The 24,255-nt window shown below is 41.3% G+C and overlaps 3 protein-coding genes across 4 annotated transcripts; 2 read left to right on the top strand and 1 right to left on the bottom strand.

Annotated features, from left to right (window-relative positions):
* The first annotated feature begins 4,090 nt into the window (after positions 1 to 4,090).
* Positions 4,091 to 13,565, top strand: hnrnpl (heterogeneous nuclear ribonucleoprotein L). Its single transcript, XM_029519659.1, has 14 exons — positions 4,091 to 4,174; positions 4,635 to 4,753; positions 5,042 to 5,279; positions 6,066 to 6,151; positions 6,321 to 6,417; positions 6,528 to 6,600; positions 11,455 to 11,490; positions 11,738 to 11,806; positions 11,905 to 12,155; positions 12,398 to 12,519; positions 12,611 to 12,812; positions 12,892 to 12,949; positions 13,190 to 13,285; positions 13,401 to 13,565. The coding sequence occupies exons 1-14, from the start codon at positions 4,091 to 4,093 to the stop codon at positions 13,457 to 13,459; spliced, it is 1,590 nt and encodes a 529-aa protein (XP_029375519.1). The 3' UTR covers positions 13,460 to 13,565.
* Positions 13,566 to 14,627: 1,062 nt separating this feature from the next.
* LOC115054306 (interferon regulatory factor 2-binding protein 1-like) lies at positions 14,628 to 18,806 on the top strand. Its single transcript, XM_029519464.1, has 2 exons — positions 14,628 to 16,654; positions 17,844 to 18,806. Exon 1 carries the CDS (start codon positions 14,850 to 14,852, stop codon positions 16,629 to 16,631), a length of 1,782 nt encoding a protein of 593 aa, XP_029375324.1. The 5' UTR covers positions 14,628 to 14,849; the 3' UTR covers positions 16,632 to 16,654; positions 17,844 to 18,806.
* On the bottom strand, positions 18,771 to 24,014 carry micu2 (mitochondrial calcium uptake 2). Of its 2 annotated transcripts, XM_029519466.1 has the most exons (13): positions 23,758 to 24,014; positions 23,522 to 23,533; positions 23,330 to 23,449; positions 22,866 to 22,897; positions 22,680 to 22,755; positions 22,136 to 22,183; positions 21,783 to 21,865; positions 21,024 to 21,077; positions 20,847 to 20,944; positions 19,884 to 20,055; positions 19,692 to 19,800; positions 19,456 to 19,613; positions 18,771 to 19,338 (listed from the first exon to the last, which is right to left on the bottom strand). In XM_029519466.1, the coding sequence occupies exons 1-13, from the start codon at positions 23,957 to 23,959 to the stop codon at positions 19,237 to 19,239; spliced, it is 1,266 nt and encodes a 421-aa protein (XP_029375326.1). In that variant the 5' UTR covers positions 23,960 to 24,014; the 3' UTR covers positions 18,771 to 19,236. The 2 variants fall into 2 exon arrangements, with proteins under 2 accessions (XP_029375326.1, XP_029375325.1); XM_029519465.1 differs by lacking the exon at positions 23,522 to 23,533 and having other exon boundaries at positions 23,330 to 23,459; positions 23,762 to 24,012.
* Between the last annotated feature and the right edge of the window lie 241 nt (positions 24,015 to 24,255).

Here is a 24,255-nt window from a genome sequence, read left to right as displayed (position 1 = left end):
TAATCTTTATGTATCAGGACATCACCATGTACCGTGACCGATTGTCATCAGCAAAAAGAGGCTATGTCTAAACGTTCATCCATTTCTTGAAGAATGCTAGCTGTCAGTAAACATAGCCCTGAACATGATTAACCCATAATTAACTGCGTTAGCACAGTAACAGTTGATAAATCAAAGGAAATCTACAGTTGCTCTGGCTAAAACAAGACTTTTTTGGTGTGAGATTTTTTTTACCTTGTCAGCCAATCCCAAATGAGTGTCTTGTGTGGCCATGGAATAAAATCAGAGCACAGTTACAAACTACTGACTGAGAGATTAGATGTTCTGAAATAAATTAAATGTTACACAACATATGTTTAGTGTAATACACTGGCTGAAGTTAATTGCATCATGAGTATTCGTCATAGTATTGTTTAGATACTACATTCATCCACTAGCTAAACATGCATTTGACAAAGAATTATACACAGAATTACACACAATTTCTAATAAGCTGTGGAAGGGAAAAAACATATCTAGTATCTGCCATTTAGTGTGATTGTTTGAAAGTGATAATTCATTCACCTCTGAAGTCTTATCTGTTTATTTATCAACGGTGTAATTAATGTCTTTGTAATTGAATATATTTGAGCTAGTATAAAGAAAAATATGTTGGAATTTATTGTAAACTGTGAATTGCTTTGAAATGTTATGTCTGCATTGGATCCATTACCCATGCTGGTTTAAAGACCCCCTCTGATGAAAATCAAGTTGATTTATATGATACTTTTTATATAACATAAACAAGACCAGATCAGTGAAATAATCAAAACAATGAACCAACTTGAACTGCAATGAACCAATGGCAGTCTCATAAAAATAGATCCAGATGGTCAGAGATTCATACATCACAAACCCAAGGAAGCAGTCTTGTCAACTTGTGGGGGCAAGAGGCGGGGCCAAATAAACCTGAACTCGCAACAGAGTTGGGTTCTGACAGTGGAGCAAACATTAAGCTGAGTCTGCCGTTTCTTCAATTCTAAAACTCTGAACATACACTATTCGTTCACTGCATACTACAACCTTGTCAGCCTGCTATCAGTGTGTCAGGTATTATAAACCAATAGGCAACATGGGTTAACAAAAGATGTTACTGATGCTAACTTCTCTGAACCATCTGCCAGTCTCTAATTCTGATATGAACAGACCGGCCTAAGTCTGGGTTGGACAGGCTCAAATATGTGGCTCCTTCCCTTCTCCTGCAGAAACTGTTGGAATAAACACTACTCTTTCACTGGTCATCACAACCTTGTGAGATTATAGACTGAAAATTGTCATTTGCACAGGTGAAAACATTGACTCAGACGCTGCCAGTTACATGCTAATAAACAACACAATCAACTATGCTATCTGTTCTGATATGCCATCTAGTCACAGCAACACTATCAAAAAGTGTCAGGAAGGGTCTGACTGAGACGCAAACAAGCGGCTGAGTTAGTTTCCTCCTCTAACCATCTTGATACTCTCTTACTATCTCACCTGTCATGATCCAGATTTTTCAATAAACTGAAATGTGCAGATCAGTGTACACTCCATTTTTTTACTAATATACTCTTTATGAGGGAAAACCAAGTTAGTAAAATGAGAAAAACATATCTGGTGAGGAACATTGAGGGCTGTGTGATTTCCTCATCAGTGCAGAGATTGTGCCACATTTGCCAAATCGTCTGCCATTGCCAAACACGGTATTCTGCCATTGAAAGTCTGATGTGTACAGTGTGAAAAGGTGAGAGCACTGTGCTCTGTGGCGCCCCCGTGCTGCAGGCTACCACATCAGACACAGTCATGTAGCATCACATACTGTGGTCTGTTGGTTAAGTAGTTGGTAATCCATGCAGTCAGCAGTTGGTCCACTCCGGCTCTCTCCAGTTTCCCCTTTCAGCAGTGCAAGCTGTATGGTATTAAAAGAGCCGGAGGTGGAAAAAAGACAAAAAAAAAAACAAAAACAAGTCTGCTCCAGGCGAGGGATGGATCTGTGTAGTAGGTAGATGGCAGCGTCATCCACCCAAATTCCCAGTCTGTAGGCATACTGCATAGGGCCCAGTGCTGAGTTCACCAGTGGGCGGAGGTGGTGTAAGATGAGACTCTCTATTGTCTTCATCAGGTGAGAAGTCAGGGCCATGCGTCTGAAGTGGTTGGGCTGCCTGAGGTGTGCGATCTTCCACAGGAAAGGAACTCTCTCCAGTCTCATGCTCAAGTTGAAAATATGCAGAACCCCCTCACAGAGCTGGTCTGCACAGTCCCTGAGCAGCCTGGAAGTGAGGCTGCCCAAGCCTCTGGCTTCTTTCCTTTCACATTGTGGCTAAACATGTGCATTGCCAACTGCAGCATGGAGGGATTCCATTTACAGGATTTAGCCTGTGGAAATTATTCATGATGGCTGAAGCTGCTTGTTTAAACTCCTCATTGCTCTGAGTAATGGCCAAAAACCTCTTGATCGTGGTGTTCCACACCTTAATATCTAAAACAGCTAACGCAGGCGGTAGTCATCCATGCCCCAAAGCAAATCAAGTGCTGAGGACAGAGAGTGCCAGTCATGTATTCAGAGTTAAAGTTAAATAACTTTAACGTGAGAAAGGTGAACATTAATGGAGATCAACTCATTTTGGATGGATGTGTAAAATAACATAAAATTGATGGCAATTAATGGCATGAATAATAATAGAATTCAAGACTTTTTGAGGACCCGCAGACACATTACACAAAGGGTTATCCAACTGAACATGTTGGAAGTGGCAGGAAATTAAATAACACAGGAATGATGCTACAAAAGCAGATCTTTAGTAAAAATAAAAACAGTATACTTTGAAGCTGATTCTGTAGCCTTCAGTTGGCCTGGTGAGGGCCACTCTCCATGGGACTGCCATGGACCTCAGCCACACCAGGATCTACCCCTTTGATTCAAAGGATCATCCGAACAGTGGCCTCAAAACTGTCATGGTCAGTTTTAAAACACAAAGGCAATAAAATGTTAATAAAAATAATACTGTCATTCTTTATTCCCAAATACTTTCTAAATTTAGGCGATTGCATTGGAAGATTACAATAAACATTGTGGCACAAAGTTTTGTTGTCAGATGAGCTTGGATTAAAGCCAGAACAGGCTTTGAAACTTGGAAGGAAATGAGGCCATACATGAATGAGTATGGGCTAACCACTGACACACCATTAACTGACATATTACTGCAGTGGCTGGTGCAGGGAAGACGCTCGGCTATTGTGAGAGGCCTCTTATGATTTACTGACCTGTGTGGAAATATGTTTAACTTTAACTGAATCATATGCATTCAGTTCTACAGTGGTGTATTGTGGTGGTCATATTTGTTTGCTTTAGCATTTACCGCTCTTTCCCCATAGCAGGCACTGCGCTTGTAGAAGCCATGCCGAAGTTATTTCTCCCGGCTCATCCATGTGGCGCTGCAGGATCTAGTCGCTCTGCTCCGGCCCCAACAAGTTCGTTACACTGATTTGCAACATCGCTTTGATTACATCATGTGCATGCAACGACCGAATGAGACGAGTCAATCGGAGGTATAATAACGTTTTGTCGCCACCTTAGGCTGTGGTGAAAATTACACGGGCGGACAGGGTGACATTAACGATTGACGTAGTGAGTGGCCAATAATCACGCGCGTGGTGTTTGCAACCTTGCTGATGCATTCACAACCCAACACCGAAAAAAAAACATCCCAACCTGCTCTAAGTTGTTGGACAAGTCGGAATTGTAATTGAATAATTAAACCATTTGTTTTTTTGTTTTTTTTTTTTTTTCATTTTTAAAAGCCACTTTCAACTGCCACTGAATGGGAGGCATATGTGTATAACAAATAAAATCAAATATAGAATGAAAAGGTACAATCAAACGTCTCATCTGCTTGGAAATATGTGATTGTAGAGTCATCGAGAGTGCCTCTGAATGTTCAGTCAAGACGTCTTTCCAGCGTGAAGTGGAGAAAATGAGATAATCTGTTTAAATGCTTTTAACTGTCAACTAGTTTCTCGTTGTTCCGACACATCATGAATGCAACAGTAGCCCGGTAGACAGGACAACATGGCTGCTGCTGCGGGCCGATACTACGGAGAAGGTGGCAGAGCGACGAAAAGACAGAAAACAGAGGACGGAGGGATGACAACGGTGTGTGTTTCTCACTTCTTGGATAGTTGGTACTTTAATGTGTCAAAATGTTCCAGCGTTGCTTTTAAAAGAGAGGAAGTGAGTCTGACAAATTGATGCTTATGTCAGCGCTAGCTTAAATGAAGAGGCTAACTAGCATAGTTTAGTTAACCGATGCAACCCAGTTATCGTTAACGCTTCAGACACAAATAGTCTAAAGCAGGTACCGAGTTTACAGTCATTTCTAGTACTCTAGTAAGTACTCAAATATCCAGAACAGCCCTTTTGCATAAATACAGCTCATGTTTTAGCTCATCATAAACTGTTCAAATAAAGGGGAAAACGACGTATTTTTCAGGCTAATGTGTTTATCGTTTACGTGTATGACGTCACTTTGGAGCTGCTTTGTTTACTCACCTCCAGCGATTTGCATCACCATCCTCTGTGCCCACAAGCATCATCTCGAGTGTTTCACTTCCAGGAGAGCTACGATGACCCTCATAAACCGCTGCCCTCTCCGGTGGTGCATATCAGGGGGTTGGTGGACGGTATAATGGAGGCTGACCTGGTGGAGGCCCTGCAGGAGTTCGGGGCCATCAGGTAACATTGAAGCACCAGAAGAACCCAACTGTTTAATGTGCTCACACTTTTCACTGTTTCCTTTAGATTTGTGACTCACGTGCTTAAGTTTAATGACAAGCGTTTTGTCATTTATAACGTCTTGAAGGCAATCATAGACAGCACCAATTATAAATCTTTGGAACAGTCATAGTAGTCAGCAGTAAAACATCATGGCGCATTCATTCAGGTTGCCAGCAATATAAACTTGTAGATGCAGGCTTTTATTAATGAAACTCTCAATTTTATTTTATTATTATTTGTTCACAGTTATGTGGTTATGATGCCCAAGAAGCGCCAGGCTCTGGTGGAGTATGAAGACATGAATGGGTCCTGCAATGCTGTTACATATGCCACAGAGAACCAAGTTTACATTGCAGGCCATCCTGCCTTCATCAATTACTCCACTAGTCAGAAGATCTCCCGGCCAGGAGACTCGGACGATACCCGCAGCGTCAACAATGTGCTGCTGCTAACGATCATAAACCCCATCTATCCTATCACCACGGTAACTTGATTATTAAAAACAAGGTTTACTTCACAGGCCAAGGATTTTAGTGCTTACATATCCATCAACGTCCATTTTATTGTATATAGAAATATATAGCTTCAATGTATATACTTATATGTATATACCCTTCCCCTTCATCCCCAGAATTTATTTTCTCCCATCAGTTGTTTTTCTCCTTCCTATCTTTTAATGTCTCTTTATATGTAAGTACTAAGAGCAATGTAAAACTGGAGTCTAATTGATTGTGTGTTTGAACATACTTGGCCAGTAAATCTGATTCTGATTATTCAAGTCAGGTCAGGTCAGAAAACTTTATTTATCCCAAAACTGGTATTTCACTTTGAAGGTTCACAGACAATATTCCCCAACTAGATTTCTAGATTGAGAGTTCTTCTCATTCTTAATATTGCTATAATATTGCTGTTGCTTAATAAATCATTTGAGATTCTGATGAATGTACTTGTTACTTGATACTAATATGGTGGTATGGAGATCATATTTGGCAAACTTACAATTCAATTCTGACTCTTGGTGCTTGGAATCAGTTTATGATTCAAAATTATTCTTTGACAACCGAAAACAAGTGTAGTAAGTATAAAATCAAATTTTTACAATTACACAGTTTCTCCTCCACCTTGATGTTACTGAACTCATCTTAAAGAAATGGCAGAAGTCTAGTAATTTTTTAAGTAACTGAAATTTTTAAATGTGATTCATGTGCTTTTGTGTTAAGTGTGCTGATGACATCAATGCTACTATATTAATGTGCTCTTGTTTCCACAGGATGTGCTTTACACCATCTGTAACAACTGTGGTCCTGTGCAGAGGATTGTCATCTTCAGAAAGAATGGTGTGCAGGCCATGGTTGAATATCCTTTTGAAAAAATGCCTAGTTTTCTATGGCAATGCTCTGCTACATTTGAAAACAAAATAATGGACCCTTTTCACACTTCTGCATTCCACTAACTGAAACTCTTCCATTGTATGATAAACTGATGTGAAATTGTACAAGACTTCCCCTTAACTTAGTGCTGCCACATTTGATTCGGTTCAAAGTGCACAGAGGGCTAAAGCCTCTCTAAATGGGGCAGATATCTATTCTGGCTGTTGCACTCTCAAGATTGAATATGCCAAGGTGAGTCTGTAACAATATGTAATCATATTGTATGCATGAAGAATTAACCTTGGATGCTAGTGACAGGAAACTAGTTTTGATTAAATTTCTTTGTAATGGAATGTCCACAGCCAGCACGCCTTAATGTCTTCAAGAATGACCAAGACACATGGGACTACACAAATCCCAACCTCAGTGGCCAAGGTAACATGAAGTCTCCAACCCCTCCTTTCCCCGTTTTCTTCCTCTTCTCCTCTCAAGCCACTGTATGGGATGGTCAGGGTTCTTTGCCTCAGGGGGTATTGCCTATGATCACAGATGAATGGTTTCTACACTATGCTAATCAGCTCAGTGTTCATAGGCAGTATTCCTGTGATGCCTTCACAGTCTTCATGCATTTTCTCGCCACACAGCAGGCACAAAGTAAGGGCATGAGGAGCAACCTCAAGGGCAGCCAACCTCAGTTACAGGTTCATGCATGTGAAAAGCCCAATGCACCTGTCACCGAAGCATATGCAGGTGCACCACTCTTTACATAGGTTCACATTCCCTGTAGAGCATGTCACAGCTGCAACAACCTCACATCCCTGCCCACTCAAATTAGTGAACACCGAAGACTACCACATCTGTAAGCATTCTTTCAAACATAGTGGAGATTTTATCATAGTTTAAATTAGACATACACTAGCCAGCTGGGTTGACCCAGAGGCCACTAGGCACACCTCTTTAAAGGTCCCATGAAATGAGTTCTGATTTTAAATTAACAGTGCATTTATTTCAGCTTGAAGGGAAAACTTGGTGATGACAGCGTGTGGGCTTGAAGGCAGGCAGAATATAATGATCAGAATGCACGCTGTTAGTAGTTTTTCCTGTATTGCCAAGAATTCAACCCAAAGTTGTTGTGCGTGTGGTGGTGAGTGTTAGTTTTGCTGCTGATGTTGGATGGCATCGAAGTCTGTGATCACATTTTTATTGGATCGATGTTTTTGTATTGACTTCAAGTTTATGATGAATGACAGTTAAGAGAAAGGATAAGAGTGCTGTTTGATATAAAATAGGTTTGGTATATTCTGCATTTAACTATCACTGAGGAAAACTAAGATGCACATTTCATGGGACCTCTAATGTGAAATAGATGACAAACACCCTCTATTGTAGCTTTCAAATAAGTTGTTTTGAGAATCATTGTGAAACTTTGAGGAAAAAAAAATTGAATATTGAGTTAGTTGTTAGTTTGAGTTGGCATTTTTTTGAATATTGGATATGTGTTTGTGATTTGTTCAACAATGTGTTTAAAAAAAAAGAAAAACTCATTATCATAACATTTCTGAAAACTACAGGAGGAAAACTTTATCAGCCATGTGGGATACTGGGGAGATTCTACTATGCCACTTTTATTTTTTCCCAAAATACAAGTTAATGTACATAATACAATAGTCCAAGTGTCAGTTAATCCGATTTCAGGGTACTGAGGTAAAAATGTTGTGTAAGGTTAAAGAAATGAAAATGGTTAAACCATATTTGCCTTAGATTCTGTGTGGTCAGAAATAGAATATTTCTGCTGTTGTTCCTTGTGAGCCAACATATACTATACTATACTATACTATACATTCATGTAGATGTGGAGAGGAAATGTTTTATTTTCTTCTTTTTTTGCCATAAAAAATTGAGTTTATTATCTTGTACACAAGCATTGCAAAAACATGTACATTTCAGGTTTTATGCAGATGTTTGGTATCCTTGTCCTCTCAAAACATTTTTGATATTGTAGCTTGTGCTGCCTTACGAAACTGAGGTACTCCTTGTGTCCTCACTGTGCAAAATCATACAGACTTACCTCGACCTGTAAGCAGACACATGCTGCAATGATGCAGTGGCTTCCACAGCTACAGCACCCACAGCCACATCTAGGGTAAATCAGCTGTGGCATACATCGGACACAGTGGGGCATCAAACACCGGAACACAACCTCAACTCAGTGCTTCCTTATTCCAAGTCCGTCATCACCCCTATCTCCACCACCTGATATGGAAATCCATTTTATTTTTGGTGGTGGACGCTAGCCACCATTTCAGTTTGAGGGACAGAAATACTACAAGGCCATGCAAACAAACACCTTGTATATCTACCACAGACTGATGATAGATTGATAAGCATCTCCTACAGCCTCTTTACCAGTACAGCACATCTGCAGAGCCCCGAGGAGTCACTACTTTTGACACAACACATTGATGATGAGGGTGGGAGTCAGGTGGGTGGTCATTGCGGCCATGCCTCCCAGCCCTTGGGATGCGTCTGCCATAGCACAACCACAGAGAGCGAGAGAGGAGTTTTCAAACACACTCATCCCAACAAGGGGACAGATGACATCACATACTGGGGCAGTAATCCAAAAAGAGGCCAATCTCTTTCTCAGATGCTAAATCTGCTCATCTCTACTGTGCTGTGCCGAACACAACATGACAACACAACGAGCTGAATATCCACGGCAACACACAGAACTGAACCGCCACGACAGCACATCGTCATGCAGGCAATCCAGATGACTCATTGTCAAGCACTAGATGCCTTTCACTTTGCAAGTGGCTGACAGCTATTAAACCAAATAAGAAAGCATCATGTGAACGACCATTTTTACATGAGAAGAAATATCCAAGGGGGGGCCCATGAAGACACAAGCATCAAACACCTATCAAGCATATACGCACAGATCAAAATCCTATTCCAAAGCTTTCTACATTTATGGACTCTTGTGTTCTGTTTTTTCCCTGTGCCTTCCTTCCCATTTCCCTCCTTTTCTCTCTGCTGTTCTTGTGTTGTTTCTTCGTTATTTCATTTACATTTTTATTTTATCCTCAACTGGCCCATAGTGATGCCTTTAACGCCTCCCGTGTGATGCAGGTTTGGCTCAGTGTGTCTGTGGACTGACAGCCCACTCTCAAATGGTGCATATGTCCTGCTTTGTGGTCAGAGCACGGTAAGCTGGAAATGAGCCTCTAATAGCAACTTTCAAAACAAACTGGCAACAAGTGAAAACCAAGCTTGGACCTGTGGATTTACTTTTCTCTGGTGGTGGGGATGGATGGAAGGAGAGAAGGAAGGAAGGAAGGAAGGAAAGAAAGAAGAAAGACTGAAGAGGGAGAATGAGTTGAGGCTGGAGTCAGAGTATGGCGGGTAGCATCCTTGCTGAAGACTGCCCCCTACCTGCCCACTGTGTCCCATGCTCCATGTGTGGTGCTGTAAGTACTTGAAAGAAATGAATGAATAATTTCACTTTATGGTAAAAATTTGAGCATTATTGTAAAAATATACCTGTTGATGTCTTAAATTTTTGAGACATCATCTTAATATCACCGTACTTCAGTAGTAGGCCCATAGTAACACCAGTAAATATGACAGCAATATAATTGTCAAGCCCTTGAGTTTCTTACTACTTTTCTTCTAATGTTACAATAGCCTTTGTCTGATTATACAATCTTGTGTTAGGTAGTCACCTCAGTGTCTAGGGGAACAACTGTGGCCTGTTAGTGACCTGTGATAACTGATTTCCAGGTAAAACCTAAGCAGTGTTTGGAAAGTTGTACATGGATTTTAGAGTACTTGGGCAGCAGTAGTTGTGGTTCTTATGTGTTTTTCTTTTGGCCTCTGTTTTATTATGAGGAAGTTTAGTTTTGGTGCTGTTTGTTTTATTTGGTTTCAGTGCTGCTTTTATGTTGTCTCACCTGGTGGTGACACATAATAATGGCAAACTGTAGTCCCTGGAGGTTTTCTTTAGTTGACTGAGCATTTAATGGAACCAAGATAAATTAAGACTATACTGTTACTTTGCATTGGACAAACTTTAGAGAATTTGTTGTGTTAGATTATTTGTTTATCATAGAACTCCATTTAGAAGTGGTGCTTCATAAGAGTTTCCACATTGGGACAAGTCCCACTATGATCAGGATGTTTCTGTGGTGACACAGTCAACTGACATGAGATTGAAGGCCAACACTGATTTAGTTTGATAAAGTCTGATCTAAACTGGTCTCAGTCTAATATAGTGCCCTCTTCACAACAATTAATGCACAGTATCACAGTGGTTGCAGCACATGTGTGAATGCCCTGTTACTGTACACAATTAATATTTTAGTTAGAGTCAAGTTTGGATTGAAGATCACAGCGTAATATTGACAGAAACTATGTTTGGTGTTTTGTAATTGTAGAGGATAAATAACCTGCTGGAGTGTAGTATTATGTTGGTGCACATTTATCCTTGACTGTGTATTAATCAATAATGTAGTTGTCTTATTTATGGCAGGGCTGCACCGTCCAAAGATGGTTTAAGCTGCAAAGTTGCATCAAATGCTTCATAGTCATATAATGAATTATAATGTTGTCGTACTTACTGACGCACTTCTAATATTGTTGTAGATTGAATTTAGATTCTCAGTCACATCAATTGCTGACAGTGTGTATACCTGGTCACACTTGAACATGGCTTTATTTTGGTATTGCTATTTATTCTGTGCAACAATAAAGTATGTACGTAATGCTCATAACCAGAATGAAGTATTTAGTGAAAATGTTGCAATTTAAAATGAGTACATTAAGTGCTACACTCACAATTGCTAAGAGTAGATGGTTGTTCTACTAAGACTAATATCAACTGTTTAAAAAAAAAAAAAAAGAAAAGAAGCTGTCTGCTGATGAAGACAATTCAAAGTGGTATTTGTTAACTGGAGCTTGTGGCAAAGTTCTGATTGATCTAATGTTGGTATTTAGTCAATTTATATTTTAATTTTCCCCATTCACAATGCAAACTACTGATGTTATACTCCTGTCTTATTCTCCTGTGTGTATAACTGTTTAGTTTTCATAGTTTCCAATAAAACATGTTTAGACTGTAGACCTTTAGACTGTTCATAGTACTGATGCGTCTGTTAAACTGGAATCCTCCATGTGAATGTAAATGTTTCATGCTACAAGATGTAAAGAAATGTGTTAATACAGTGTTGCCAAACTCCCACTTTTTAATGTTAATTTGGATTTGACATGTGTATATGTGTACCTGCACAGATGCTGATGGTGAAGGCAATTGGAACAATTCACAAGGTGTGTGTGTGTTTATATTAGGATGGCAGATATAGGAGGTATTTTAAAAATGCTTGAAAGCTGTCTTTCAAAATCACTTATAAATCTCCATTATGTCACATTAGATTAACAAAATACAGCCTGCAGACTTTTTAACACTTAGGATGTCAGGACACTCTGTTGCATGTCAATCACTGCCTTGCCCTTTAGCACATAGTAGCTTGTGTAGTTTAACTATTTGATGGCAACTGCTATTTTACAATTTTAGATCCCAATGGCAATCCGAACAAGCGCCAGAGGCAGCCAGCTCTTCTGGGAGATCACCCACCTGATTATGGTAAATATGCAACAAAGAAAGTGGGAAAACATCAGGAATGATTGATCGAATGCTGATGCTGTATCTGTACCTCTTATGTTTGTCACTTTCTAATTTAGGGGGTCCTCAAGGAGGCTATCATGGATACAATGACGACAGCTACGGTCCCCCTCCCCCACACCGCATGGGACCAGGGATGGGAGGGCGTGGTCGGGGTAGCCAGCGCTATGGCCCTGGATATGGACCACCACCCCCTGAGTATGGTCCTCATGCTGACTCCCCAGTTCTGATGGTGTATGGTCTCGAGCCCGCTAAAATCAATGCTGACAAAGTCTTCAACATCTTCTGCCTTTATGGCAACGTAGAAAGGGTGAGGGAAATTAAGCAACTCAAACAGTTGATGCGTTGCTGTTAGACACCAAATATTGATAGTTGTATTCTCTTTTACTTTCAGGCAAGTAGAAATAAACTTATTTGACAGATTCCTGAATTTGGAGTGCTCTATGAAGATGATGTGTAAAGTTTGGAGAATAAGAGAGATAGTTTGGATAGTTGTCCATGAAATATTTTACAGCATCTTATTTATGTAATCTGGATGCTTTACTTTTTTAGGTTAAGTTTATGAAGAGTAAACCTGGTGCAGCAATGGTGGAGATGGGAGACTGCTACTCTGTGGACAGGGCCATTACACACCTCAACAACAACTTCCTTTTTGGACAGAAACTCAATGTTTGGTAATAAGATGTTACAAAGAATAAGCACAACTAATTTGAAATACAAACACATTATACAAACATGTGACCCCTGGCTGTCCTTCTTTGGCAGTGTGTCCAAGCAGCAAGCTATTGTGCCAGGACAGTGTTACCAGTTAGAAGACAACACCAGCAGCTTCAAAGATTTCCATGGATCCCGTAACAACCGCTTTACTTCCCCAGAGCAGGCAGCGAAAAACCGAATCCAGCACCCCAGCAATGTCCTCCATTTCTTTAACGCACAGCCTGACATATCTGCAGAGATCTTTAACCAGGTAAAGAAAGCCTTCAGATGAAAGGATGTTCCACGCACCACCCCCTCAAATTATCACTGAAAATGGCCTCACCTTCCAGGTTTGTGATGAACTGGGAATCAAGAGTCCCACAAGTGTGAAGCTTTTCACTGGAAAAAGTGAGTAATGAGTTACTCACAGTACAAACTGGTTGGTTCTGAATGTTTATGATTGTTTCATTTACAGTTTAAAAAAAAAAAAAAGTGATAGTTCACACCAGATGGTTCTATAGTCAGTCAGCATTGGCTATAGAAACAGATGAGAGGACCAGTCAAACCTGTCTGTGTTTAATTAAATGCATTGACACACAGTTAAGTATTATATTATTATCTCATCAATGGTCTTCTGTGGCACAAAAGGTGAGCGGAGTTCATCTGGACTACTGGAGTGGGAATCCATTAATGATGCCATGGAAGCTCTAGCTATGATGAACCACTACCAGATGAAAAACCCCAGTAAGTGCTCACACATGATTTTTGAAGGCTGACCATAGTGTATACTATATACTGCTCATGATGTCTTTTAGTGCTTGTCTCTAAAATGTATTTCTTTCTTATCCCTTATCCACAGGTGGGCCTTACCCTTACACACTGAAACTGTGTTTCTCAACCACACACCATGCCAACTAAATATTTTCCCCTCAACTTATTTGTAACATTTTTGTGTCTTTGCATAGTATAATACAGTTCTTTTGTCATGTCCAATTAAACATTCAGTCAGTATTGACAAACAAGGGTTGATGTGCTCAAAAAATTGTATGATTTGTTTTACTTTTACCATGATTTTGAATCAATTTCTTATTTTGTATGCCCACCACGTTAGATGTGAATAATTTCCCACTACCCTCAAATAACATTTAAATGTGAACCTTTGTTTTTGGTTTTTAAATAAAGTGAACAGCAATCATGATGCCAAGACAACAGTTTCAACAGTTTTCACATATTCAGTTATGGTGTCTACTGTATCTCTTGACAGTAAAGCATCAAGTCTTTTAATAGAGAAATTAAAAATGCTTTGGTTAGCCATTTACTTTTGTGGTTCTGGGATTTGCAGTTTATACTGGAGTGTTTGGAAGGGGCTCCCATATTTTGATACTTTGAATACATTAAGTTTAAAGGTATCTGGTAAGGGTCATCTGTAGAAAGCATCATCAGGCACTATAGAGATTCGGTGCCAAGGATTGTTTAGCTAAATGTTCCTGGTTTCAGTTTCTACATAGATAATTTATTGAACAGTATAACATATTACAGAACCAAATAAAATGAACGTCACTTATAACATCAGAAAACCTTGCCCTTGATCCATCAGGCGCACATCCATACACATACTGAAAGTCAGAGTGTAATTGAAGGATAAGGCTTGAAAAGTACACATTGACCACAATAACTGAATCCTTATATAATAAATGCTTGGTTTTTACCTCCAGCCTCAACACTAGATTACTGTGGCCTTGAAGCACCTGGAGGCCGTTCTTCGTTGAGATCAGATGCTACATTTCTTGGCTGAAATTCAAGCAGCACCAACTGTTTCGTTTCGTCATCTATCGCATCGTGTGCAAATCACTGATTTCCCTGATTTGCGTTTCATACAACTGCACCATTTTGCTTTAAACACATTATTATTATTATCTTTCTAATTACAGTACAATGAGAGAGCCGTAAATTACATCTTAAATTGCTGCTCACACGACCTACGTCTTTCACTTGTTTCGTTCGCTACCAAGGCAAAAACTACAACTCCCATGATGCTCCGCGCCCCAGTCGCGTAGGTGTTTCCGGTGTCTTATAACAATTTACTTCCTTCCACACAGACCGACACGAACAAATCGAGAAAGAAGACGTCGCTAACTTTTAAATGCCGTCGCCTATAGTCGCGTTTCGATTTTAGTTTTCGTTTGATTTACATCGTAAAATCCGCGGCATGTGTCGAGCCGTGTCCGAGAACTGAAGAATTGTTGAAAAGCGCGGACCGTAACGTGTAGGCCTCCGAAGAAAGTTTGGTCGAGGGCCTGTAAACAACATGTCCTCCGCCTCGCAGTCTTCCTCTAGACGGCAATGGTGCTACCTCTGCGATCTGCCCAAGATGCCCTGGGCCATGCTGTGGGAGTTCAGCGAAGCAGTGTGCAGGGGCTGTGTTAACTACGACGGGGCAGACCGAATAGAGCTCCTCATTGAAACTGCCAGGCAACTGAAGAGCACGCACGGAGTCTTAGACGGCAGGTCTCCCGGTCCACAGCAGAGCAAACCCAGCTCGGTCGGGCCCATTGAAGCGGGGCGGCAGCACGGGGAGCGCATAGACAGGGGGAGGGGGGATTATGGAGTGTCCTCTCGCCTCCCAAACGGTCTGCACAGAGCTGAAGATGTGGCCTTGTCAGAGGGGAGCCGACAGAGCCCAAATACTCGTCGGGCCATAGCCGGGGCAGTTCCTAGTCTTCATGGCACCATATCTCATGCCCTGATTTCCCAGGGGTTGGTAACAGCCCCTCATGGGCTCTTGGCCCCATTATCAGGCACCAGAGCTGGGGCCACACCTATTGCCGTTTCAGCTGGGCCCATAATGGGGGATGCTGGCAGAAGACAGACCGTGCCCCTAAGTGTAGGGGCCAGCACCTCTACCCTGGTGGGCATAGACCCTGCAGTGTGGAGGAACAATGAAGTGATGTCTGAACTGAATGAGATTTCTCGTAGCAGGGTTGAAGGCTGGCCAAACCGTCCCAAAGCAGTCAGAGATGTGCTTGTAGCGCTCAGCAGCTGTGTCCCCTTCAATGTGCGCTTCAGGAAAGACCATAATCTAATGGGTCGAGTCCTGGCCTTCGATGCCAGCTCAACTCCAGAGTTTGAGCTCAAGGTGTTTGTGGAGTATCCTGCTGGGTCTGGAATGATCTTCTCAGGAGTGCCAGACCTTGTCAGGCAGATGTTCCGCGACTCAGCCAAAGATGCAGGTAAAGCGGTGAACTCTGGGCTTCGATATGTGGAGTATGAGAAGCGGCAAGGCACAGGAGATTGGCGTGGGCTGTCTGAGCTGCTGAATGATGGCGTGCGTATGTTTAAAGAGCCCCCCATCCCAGAGGTTCTGCCACAGCCAGATGCAGTGTTGCCCATGGCAGCCTCAGGGCGCCCCATACCAGCGAAGAGCACAACTCGACGCCGCAAGGCTTCTCCAGGCTCTGAGAATGGAGAGAGTGAAGGGAGGCCTGATCACCAAGCTAGAGATCCCTGGCCCCGAGGTGCTTACTCAGGCATGGAGCCTCTTCCTGGCATGGCCACCGCTCAAGAGGGCCCACCCCGTTTACACAGCCAGCCCTCACCAATCTCAGCACTCATGGGTGTTGCAGACAGTCTGAGCTCCAGCCAGTTGGCCAGAGACAGCCCCAGCATGTCCACAGCACACTCCTCCTCAGCTGGGCGTCCCACCAGTAGTAGCCCCTCCACTGCCTCCACCTCAGTCTCCCAGGCATCCATGGGGCAGGGCCTAAGTGCGGTGGGGCAGAGCAGCAACACCAGTGCTGGGGAGTCTTCAAGCAGCACTCAGGGCACCCTGCTCTGCTGCACCCTCTGCAGAGAGCGCTTAGAGGACACTCATTTTGTCCAGTGTCCCTCAGTCCCGCACCATAAGTTCTGCTTCCCCTGTACCAGAGGATTCATCCGCAGCCAAGGTCAAGGAGGGGAGGTGTACTGCCCCAGTGGAGAGCGCTGTCCCTTGTCTGGATCCACTGTGCCTTGGGCCTTCATGCAGGGAGAGATCTCAACCATCCTGGCTGGCGATGGAGACGTGACAGTAAAAAAGGAGAGCGACCCTTGACATCTCCATCGTTGTGGTGAATGGTAAGACAGGGAGAAACCCTGCATTTGTTCAGAATCTTCTTGCTAAGATTTCAAGGAAAGCAGCTACCCTGAGAAGATGCAGTGTCTTGTGATAAGTTTAAACATTCAATTTGGCGGCTGAAAAAAGCCCCAAAAACAAAGTTCAGTACTTGAGCTGAAGTCAATAAACACAACAAATTGAGAAATATAGAATTATAATAGAAGCATCTGTTATTACAAAAAAGGACATTTCTCATCTGTGACTCTGAAATTACATGATAATAGAAACGAGTTTGGCTGATTTTGTGAAGAGGTGCAGTTGTTGCAATAGGTTTACTTACAGAAATCATGATTATTAAAATATCAAAGTCATATGTCAAATTATGCTGCAGAGAAAAGTGAAAGTCAAGAAATGACCGCCTGAGTAGCTATGCATGTGGTCACTGAGATGGTGTAAACAGCTCCTGTAGGCTAATCGTTGCCTTCTGGTGGCACTTAGAGCAATATTAGCAATGTGAATACATTTTTAAACTTCTTACCATTTGTTTGCCCTTGGAAAAAGGATATCAGCTGACTTAATTCATCAGCTGCTTGATGTTGAATATACCCTTGTCCTTTTTTTTTTTTTAAACAGAGACTGCAAATGAACACAAAACTGCCTATAGAAATTGTACTTTTCAATGTTGGCATTGGAGTTCAAAAGATTAATTTATTATTCAATAATCGGCACTGATAAATTGACCGTTTAGTTAAACATTATTTTTCCTTCAAGAAAGTAGCAGACAGTAACTAGTTCCAGCTTACCTGTGTGAATCTGTAGCTTTTATGTGAAACCTGAGTTTTCAGATCTCATTTTATACATGTTACGTGTTACAGTATCCTGAAGATGTTTTATATGCCAAGATCACATGGATTAATACAAAAACTATCAGCTGCAGCCCTTGTGTACTGCAGAGGATTTAAGAACCACAGAAACATATTTACACTGTTACTGCCTGTTATATTTTTATCAGTCATAATAAATAAAGACAGAGAACTCTGGTATTTGTCTAAAGGAAATGATGTTTAGGCAACTAAAGCCAAATGCAACAAAATGTACTGTAAATAAAGTCATCACTGCAGTTGGGAAAAAGACACTGGACTGTATTACTCTGCTGTCTGTTTTAAATGTTCCAAGATCTTTACACATGCCTTTCTTCTTTTTCCACAGTGGATCAAACACTTAGAAAGCACTTCCCTATTATCTCAAGCAGAGGTCCTCTTTGGCTGCAGTTCATCATTTGTGCCTCTGAGAACAGAATAACTCTGAACCCAACAATGACAGCTACACACGCAAACAGCGCACACATACACACAAACACACTAACACACACCGTTAAGTAAAGACGCAACATGACTCGTTCATGATAAGAGGAACGGCTCACCTGTTCAGACTGAGCATCAAGAGTCTCGACCACATTTTGTCCCTTCCTCCTGTCCCGTGCACCAGAGGCCTCTCATCAGACCTCGCCTCGAAGCCCAGGATTCAAAGCACATGCTTGTTTTAAGAATGACAATCTACTTTGTCTTTCATTTGTGTTTTTGTTATATATGTTAAATACTTTTCAGATGGGTGACAGTGATTGAAAGATGGTTGAACAGTATCATGCAAAACTTTTAAAAATGAATGTGGCAAAACCATTGGGTCCTTAAAGCCAAGGATTAAAAAAATGTAATCCCACAATATGTCTCTTAGGTATTCTCCTTATATTGTATGTCAAAAATGTGAATTTACTTTCAATATGGCTATGTAATTTCTATTTTTGATACAATACAAATTTATATGTATTTGTTTATAGTGATAAGAAGACCAAAGATGGCTTCATGCGCAATGTAATTTTACTGTATTGTAGCTGTGTATGCTGTACTCACTGATAACCTTGGCATCAGTCACTAATTTGTTCATCTATCACAGAAGTAAGCTTGTTTTGTCTATTTACTTTTTGACTTGTATGTATGGTAAGATAATTAGCACCACAATCTTCAATGGTTAACCCACATACTCATGTGATCTTAATAGGTCAATTCTACAATAAATTACAAAATAGTTAGTAGTTGTATGTGGTTTCTTGTGTGTGTATGTAGCACATTATTGAAACTTTTTTAATAAAACTTTATTTGATAAATATTTTGAAAAGAACATTTGGGAGAACCCACACCAGCTATTATAAAAGCCCTTGAAAATGTGTCAATATGAACAGAGTTAGCATCATCGCCTTGAACAACAGTCAAGTAGTCTTGTAAACACTGCTCATGACTGCCAAAGTGTGGAAAGTGCAAGCTCTATTTGACGGTCATCAACCACTCTGATTATAACATGCATGACATGATCTAGAAAATGACTGTTCATTGTAAATGCTGCAACCCAGACCCACAGCTAGCTAATGAAGGTAATATCAGACGTTTGTCTTTGTAAACACATCATTCATGCATAAGATAGTGGTGCAAGTTCATGAGTTTCTTTATATGTGGTTACATTTGTAATTGTGCTCATGTCACATATTTGAATTAAGGAGCAGTGGAGTGAGTGTAGTCATCTCAGACGTTTGCTGTGCCATGGTGTTTCAGATAGGGCACCCATTGTCTCCCAGGGCTTCCTGAGCTCCCTTCAGGGTCTCTCTCTTGACACACTTCCAGTAGCCAGAAAAGCCATGCTGAGGCTGCACCTGAAGACAGGACAGGCGGGTCATTGCTAAAAGCACCTGGACTCACACTGATATTCAAGAAGGAATACAAACTTATAAATATCTTAAGGAGTAAAAAGTCTATGTGGTTGAACTCACTTTCAGTCCTCGTAGCACCCTCTCTTTCATCACACCAATGAATTCCTTGTGGCTCAGACAATTATCTCCGTCCATGTCAAAAAGTTTAAAGACAGTGTCCAGCACGTTGTCAGAGAGATCATGGCCTGTGGCGATCCTCACTGCTCGCCTAAACTGGGCTACAGTAGGAGAAGGGGAAATGTTAGATACTGTACAGTTTTATAAGGAAAGTGTCCTCAGTAGAAGAGCTATGTTACCCATTCCAACAGGACGGTTGGCTTCAGTGACCAATTTCATTGAAAAGGCAAAATCCTCCAGGTTGTTGGTGAACAGGCAGAATGCTTTGAACTCATCGAATGTGATGCTCTGCAAGGTAACATGACACTTAAGAAGTTTTTATTCATGGTATTTGTGTGTTATGACAGGAGCAGAGGGACAGTCTTTTGTACCTGCCCAGCTGGGATCTTCCTCCTCATGTTTTCCCAGTAGACTTCATTGTCTTCTTCATTGGTGTAGTGTAGCAACCACTCTGCAAAATCTTCTCTTCGCATGGTATCCATCCCTTTGGAGAACTGCAGGAACTCCATCTCCTGGACTTCAGCCTGCAGGTCCTCCATGAACCTGAAGAACACAGGGTTTACTAGTCCTGCTAAGGTTTGTGGGAAGAAAATGTTCACAGCAATATCACCCAGTTCACAAAAAGCACAACAAATAGAACTAACAAAACAACCACTCTTTATGATTAAGTCTTTCAACTGTCAAACTAAATTTGCGAAGTTACTTTGAATTTAACAATAAACCTCATTTATTGTGCACTTTTCATACCAGATGCTGAGCTTCATGATAAAAAATACATGAAGTACAAATGAAGTAGTAAATTAAAATCGAGGGGAAAGAAAGATAATGAAATAAGACAATTCAAAGATAGAATGAAAATAAAAAAAAAACGAAAACAAAACAGTGGGACAATTAATCAAAAGCAAAATTAAATTAAATTTTTAATCTTATCCGTTTGTCACAGTGAAAAACATTTTTGTCAACTGTCTACTATTAGTTTGGTTGGTTTGCAAAAACAAAATCATATTGTGATTATTATCTTTGGCTGCAATTTCTGTTGAACTGACTGTTTTCCCCATTTTATCTTCAATGAAAAGAAATATATAAACAGCATGATTTTTGTACTATTAACTGTAATTCGGATTGTCCATCCTTCCATAATGCAATTTTTATTGCACTGAATTAACTCTGCAGATTTGCACTGATTTCATTTTTGCAGTCACCTAAAAGCACGGAAGGAAACTGTTTCTCAACAAAGATGACGGATGGTGAAATAAAAAAATGTGAATCCTGTAATCCATTCCGTCAGTTTACATCCCTGACAGCTACAGAGTGTGGGACTGCACTTTTCTTACCTGTGAAAGTCTTTAAACTGCAGCTTGTTTTCGCCTTTCTTCCCAAAGAAGTAGGCCTGTAGTGTCGTGTTTACACCTTCTCTCTCTTCTGTTAGTTTCTGTAAACAACATATATGGTTACCACAACAACAGTGTGACCAGATGCTATACTGTATTGCTGAGAATATGGGCACACACCTCTGTCTCTTCCTTAGGAATTCTCTTTTTGCTTTTCGCAATGATTTTCTTCAGCTTTGGTAGGAAAAACAATTTAAAGAAATAAAATCATGTTAAAATATACTTATAGAAGCCATTCAGTATTTAATTTTTGTGAACATAGCTTCCTCTTCTGAATAAAATGTCAAAGTATGTTGCTGATCAAACCAGAGATACAAACTTCATCTACGCCACACACACACACAAACAACTGAAACTGGAGCAGATGAGAACCCATGCATTTCTGATCTTTAATCAAATGCTTTCTGCCTTTGCAGCAAGTCAAAACATGAAAATGCGACACAACGTGTATGGCGTGCCAACATGCAGGCTAATAGTCCAGAAGTGATCTAGACTAAACACACAGAGGCTTTCTTGGCATCACAGTCCAGCTGGAAAAGACATTAACTCTATGAATGACCTTAAATAAATGGAATAACTAAGTAGCTGACTGCAAACACAAGAGATAGAAAACAGATTTGAGCTACCATTGCAGCTCTACCTCACCTTCAACTGGCTCCATGTCTCCATACTTTGATAGCATCAGAGCTTGAGGCAGCATTAAAAGTGGCAATATTTTGAAATTTAAGTGCACACACAGCCGTGAAAAAACTGATTATTGTTTCCTCTGTATAAAATACTGCCCCATAATTATGAATCTTCAATATGAAACAAACAATTCATGATTAATATTTCTTCTCCTGCTTCTGCTAAATAATTCAGACAAGTCAGAGGTCTTACCTTGAGAAATTCTTTTTTTTCCACATGCTCGTTGCCATCAACATCAAGCATTTTGAAAGCTATATGAAATCCTGTGTGTGGCTCTGCAACAGCATAGCATTGTCAGTTATTCGCACTTTATCTCAACAGAAAACTTAGTGAAGTATCGCCAGACGGAAGCCGCTGATAATCTCACTCACTCAATCACTCAAAGTATGCAAATGCTTCAACAGATAAAACACAGCATTCATAATGAAGGAAATGCAGCCCCCCACGCAAACACATGCAAATCCATTTAGCATGTTATTCCTGGGACTGAGAAGACCTCAGGACCAGCAGCTCATGAAAGGTTTGAGTATTGACAACTGACTTACTGGTAAGGATGGTCAGCAGAAATAGGTACTCTGTGTAGGATACCAAACCTGACAGATATAGGAAAATAATGCAGAATTAGATTTTTAGAAATAAAATAACCAGCAAATTTCATGAAAACGAATAATGTGGAAGCAGATAGATGTGTATCTTTCCTGTTGAAATCACACAATTTTCTTTTGATGAAAGTATTTGCACATCTAAACATCATAGATGAAGTGGAAAGCATACATTTTCCGAAACACCGCTCTTGCGTTTTAGCCTCACTTCACCTTTCTTAGAAACAACTTAGACTGTTTGCCCCTGCCCTCACCTAGAAACTGGGATTAGCTGAATGAATGAATGAGTTCAAGTAAATCCATTATCTTAAATAGATTATATCCAACTTTCATCTTTTGGTCTTTCAATAACTGAAACAGATCAAATCCAATTTGAAAAAATTTGCCCAACCCCTAAACTTCAGCCCTCAAGTCAGTCTCAGCTGAATCTAAACAAAGAGTGAACACGCTCCTGTGATTTAAATCTGATAACAGATTAATAACTTACCATTGTCCCCTAAATTTCTGAAGAGATTGTTACTAGGCCGAGCTTTAGAAGCAGCAGCCAGCATCCTATTTAGTTCCTGCAAAAGACATTAGGAAGAAACAGATGACAGCCCCATAAGCCCAAACTGACGGCTGTGCTCTACATGTGTGGCGTGAAAGAAACATTTTTTGGCACTAGAACATATACCTCTTGAGTCAGTATTCTCTTCTGCAGCTTTCCTTCACCAGAAAAAACAAAAAGGTTTGTTTAGAAAAATAAAAAATTTGAACAAGAAATAACATAATAATGTAACTTATGTATCTTATGTACTACTTACTTTCTATGCTAATACCACAGATTGACAACAAACAGCTGGTGACACAAACCCATAGATAATAAATCATAATGATTACATCTACTTTTGACTACGCACAGATCTTCTTTTAATCATCATGACTTGTCTGTTATTTACTTCGGCTGATTTGATTACATGTTCTAAAAGTAGCACTGCTTTGGACTTTTCTGCCCTCTGTTTTTCTCAGCTCTAGTAAATGCTGTGTAGCTTGTTTTGGCCCCCTGATGTGTGATGCATGGGGCAGGCGTGTCCCACTCAGACTGGGTTCAGGCCTCAGTCAGTCAGTGTATGGAGGAGTGAAGTCAGAGCAGCTTACGATCCACATTCTCCAGCATGACGGAGTACAGGAAGTCTCTGGGGGTCATGTAGGGCTCCTCTTCGTAGACCATGGAGGCGAACGTCATGAAACGGATCTTTCTGGCAGACAACTGAGGAGCTACAGGCCCCTGGACCAGGACAGGACAAGACAAGACAAGACAGGACAGGACAGGACAGGGGACAGAGACACCACTGTAATCATCTGCACAAAGCGCTCACAGCATGACGTGTCATTGAGTGACAGCTAGGGGGCGTCACTGTTGACAGGCTCAGCGGGGCGTTCACGCCCTTTTACTCGAGCCTCCTCAGCAGCTAGTGCTGATGTCCAGCTACGGTCCGCTGTCCCGGTGGACCGGGGGACATGTGAAGCGGACTCGGGTCTCACCTTGGGGTCTGTCGTGTCAAACTCGGACAAATGGTTGTTACTCACCTTCTGCGCCTCTGCGTGAACGGTGAACGGCGAAGTTACGATGTTTGCGTGATAGCGGTAGTAACAGTAAAGCCCGGTTCCCGCGACAGAGCCGACAGCAGCGGGCCCGGCAGCTCGACGCAGAGTCGGACCCCTCAGAGCCCGAGGGCTCCGCAACGCGCTCCTCAGCACAGCAGCGACCTTTCCCCAGCGGGCCATTTTCAGGAAGCTAGCCCAGTCGATGAGAAGTACTCCGAGGCTTCCGTAGCTGCGTAGGAAGCCAGAGCCCCGCCCTCAGTTACTGACTATAGGCCACGTGACAACCTTGTTATCAGCGCGGCTCAAGTATTTCTCTCCTGCGCCTGCGTCGATCGCCCCTCCCCACCATACGTTCCCATCTGAACATCATCTGAAGCGACGTCCCTTTCTGATGACATCACACGGCTGTCTCAAAGACGTCTGCCAGCTGTCAGACAGATCAACTGTTTGTCCAAACAAATGTTTATTCTGTGCCC

This window comes from Echeneis naucrates, chromosome 14, assembly GCF_900963305.1.
Source record: "Echeneis naucrates chromosome 14, fEcheNa1.1, whole genome shotgun sequence".
Classification (NCBI taxonomy): Eukaryota; Metazoa; Chordata; class Actinopteri; order Carangiformes; family Echeneidae; genus Echeneis; species Echeneis naucrates.
The sequence above is the reverse complement of the archived record's forward strand: the minus strand, read 5'-3'. Positions and strand labels throughout refer to the sequence as shown.

What these genes read in the sequence shown, in the direction of transcription:
- hnrnpl (XM_029519659.1), top strand. Translation starts at nt 4,091, where the DNA reads ATGGCTGCTGCTGCGGGCCGATACTACGGAGAAGGTGGCAGAGCGACG. An exon ending in AGGACGGAGGGATGACAACG is followed by an intron (nt 4,175 to 4,634) that starts GTGTGTGTTTCT and finishes TTTCACTTCCAG; the next exon opens with GAGAGCTACGATGACCCTCA. An exon ending in GAAGCTTTTCACTGGAAAAA is followed by an intron (nt 12,950 to 13,189) that starts GTGAGTAATGAG and finishes GTGGCACAAAAG; the next exon opens with GTGAGCGGAGTTCATCTGGA.
- LOC115054306 (XM_029519464.1), top strand. Translation starts at nt 14,850, where the DNA reads ATGTCCTCCGCCTCGCAGTCTTCCTCTAGACGGCAATGGTGCTACCTC.
- micu2 (XM_029519466.1), bottom strand. Translation starts at nt 23,959, where the DNA reads ATGGCCCGCTGGGGAAAGGTCGCTGCTGTGCTGAGGAGCGCGTTGCGG. An exon ending in CATGCTGGAGAATGTGGATC is followed by an intron (nt 22,898 to 23,329) that starts GTAAGCTGCTCT and finishes TTTCTGGTGAAG; the next exon opens with GAAAGCTGCAGAAGAGAATA. An exon ending in CAGTTTAAAGACTTTCACAG is followed by an intron (nt 20,056 to 20,846) that starts GTAAGAAAAGTG and finishes TGTGTTCTTCAG; the next exon opens with GTTCATGGAGGACCTGCAGG.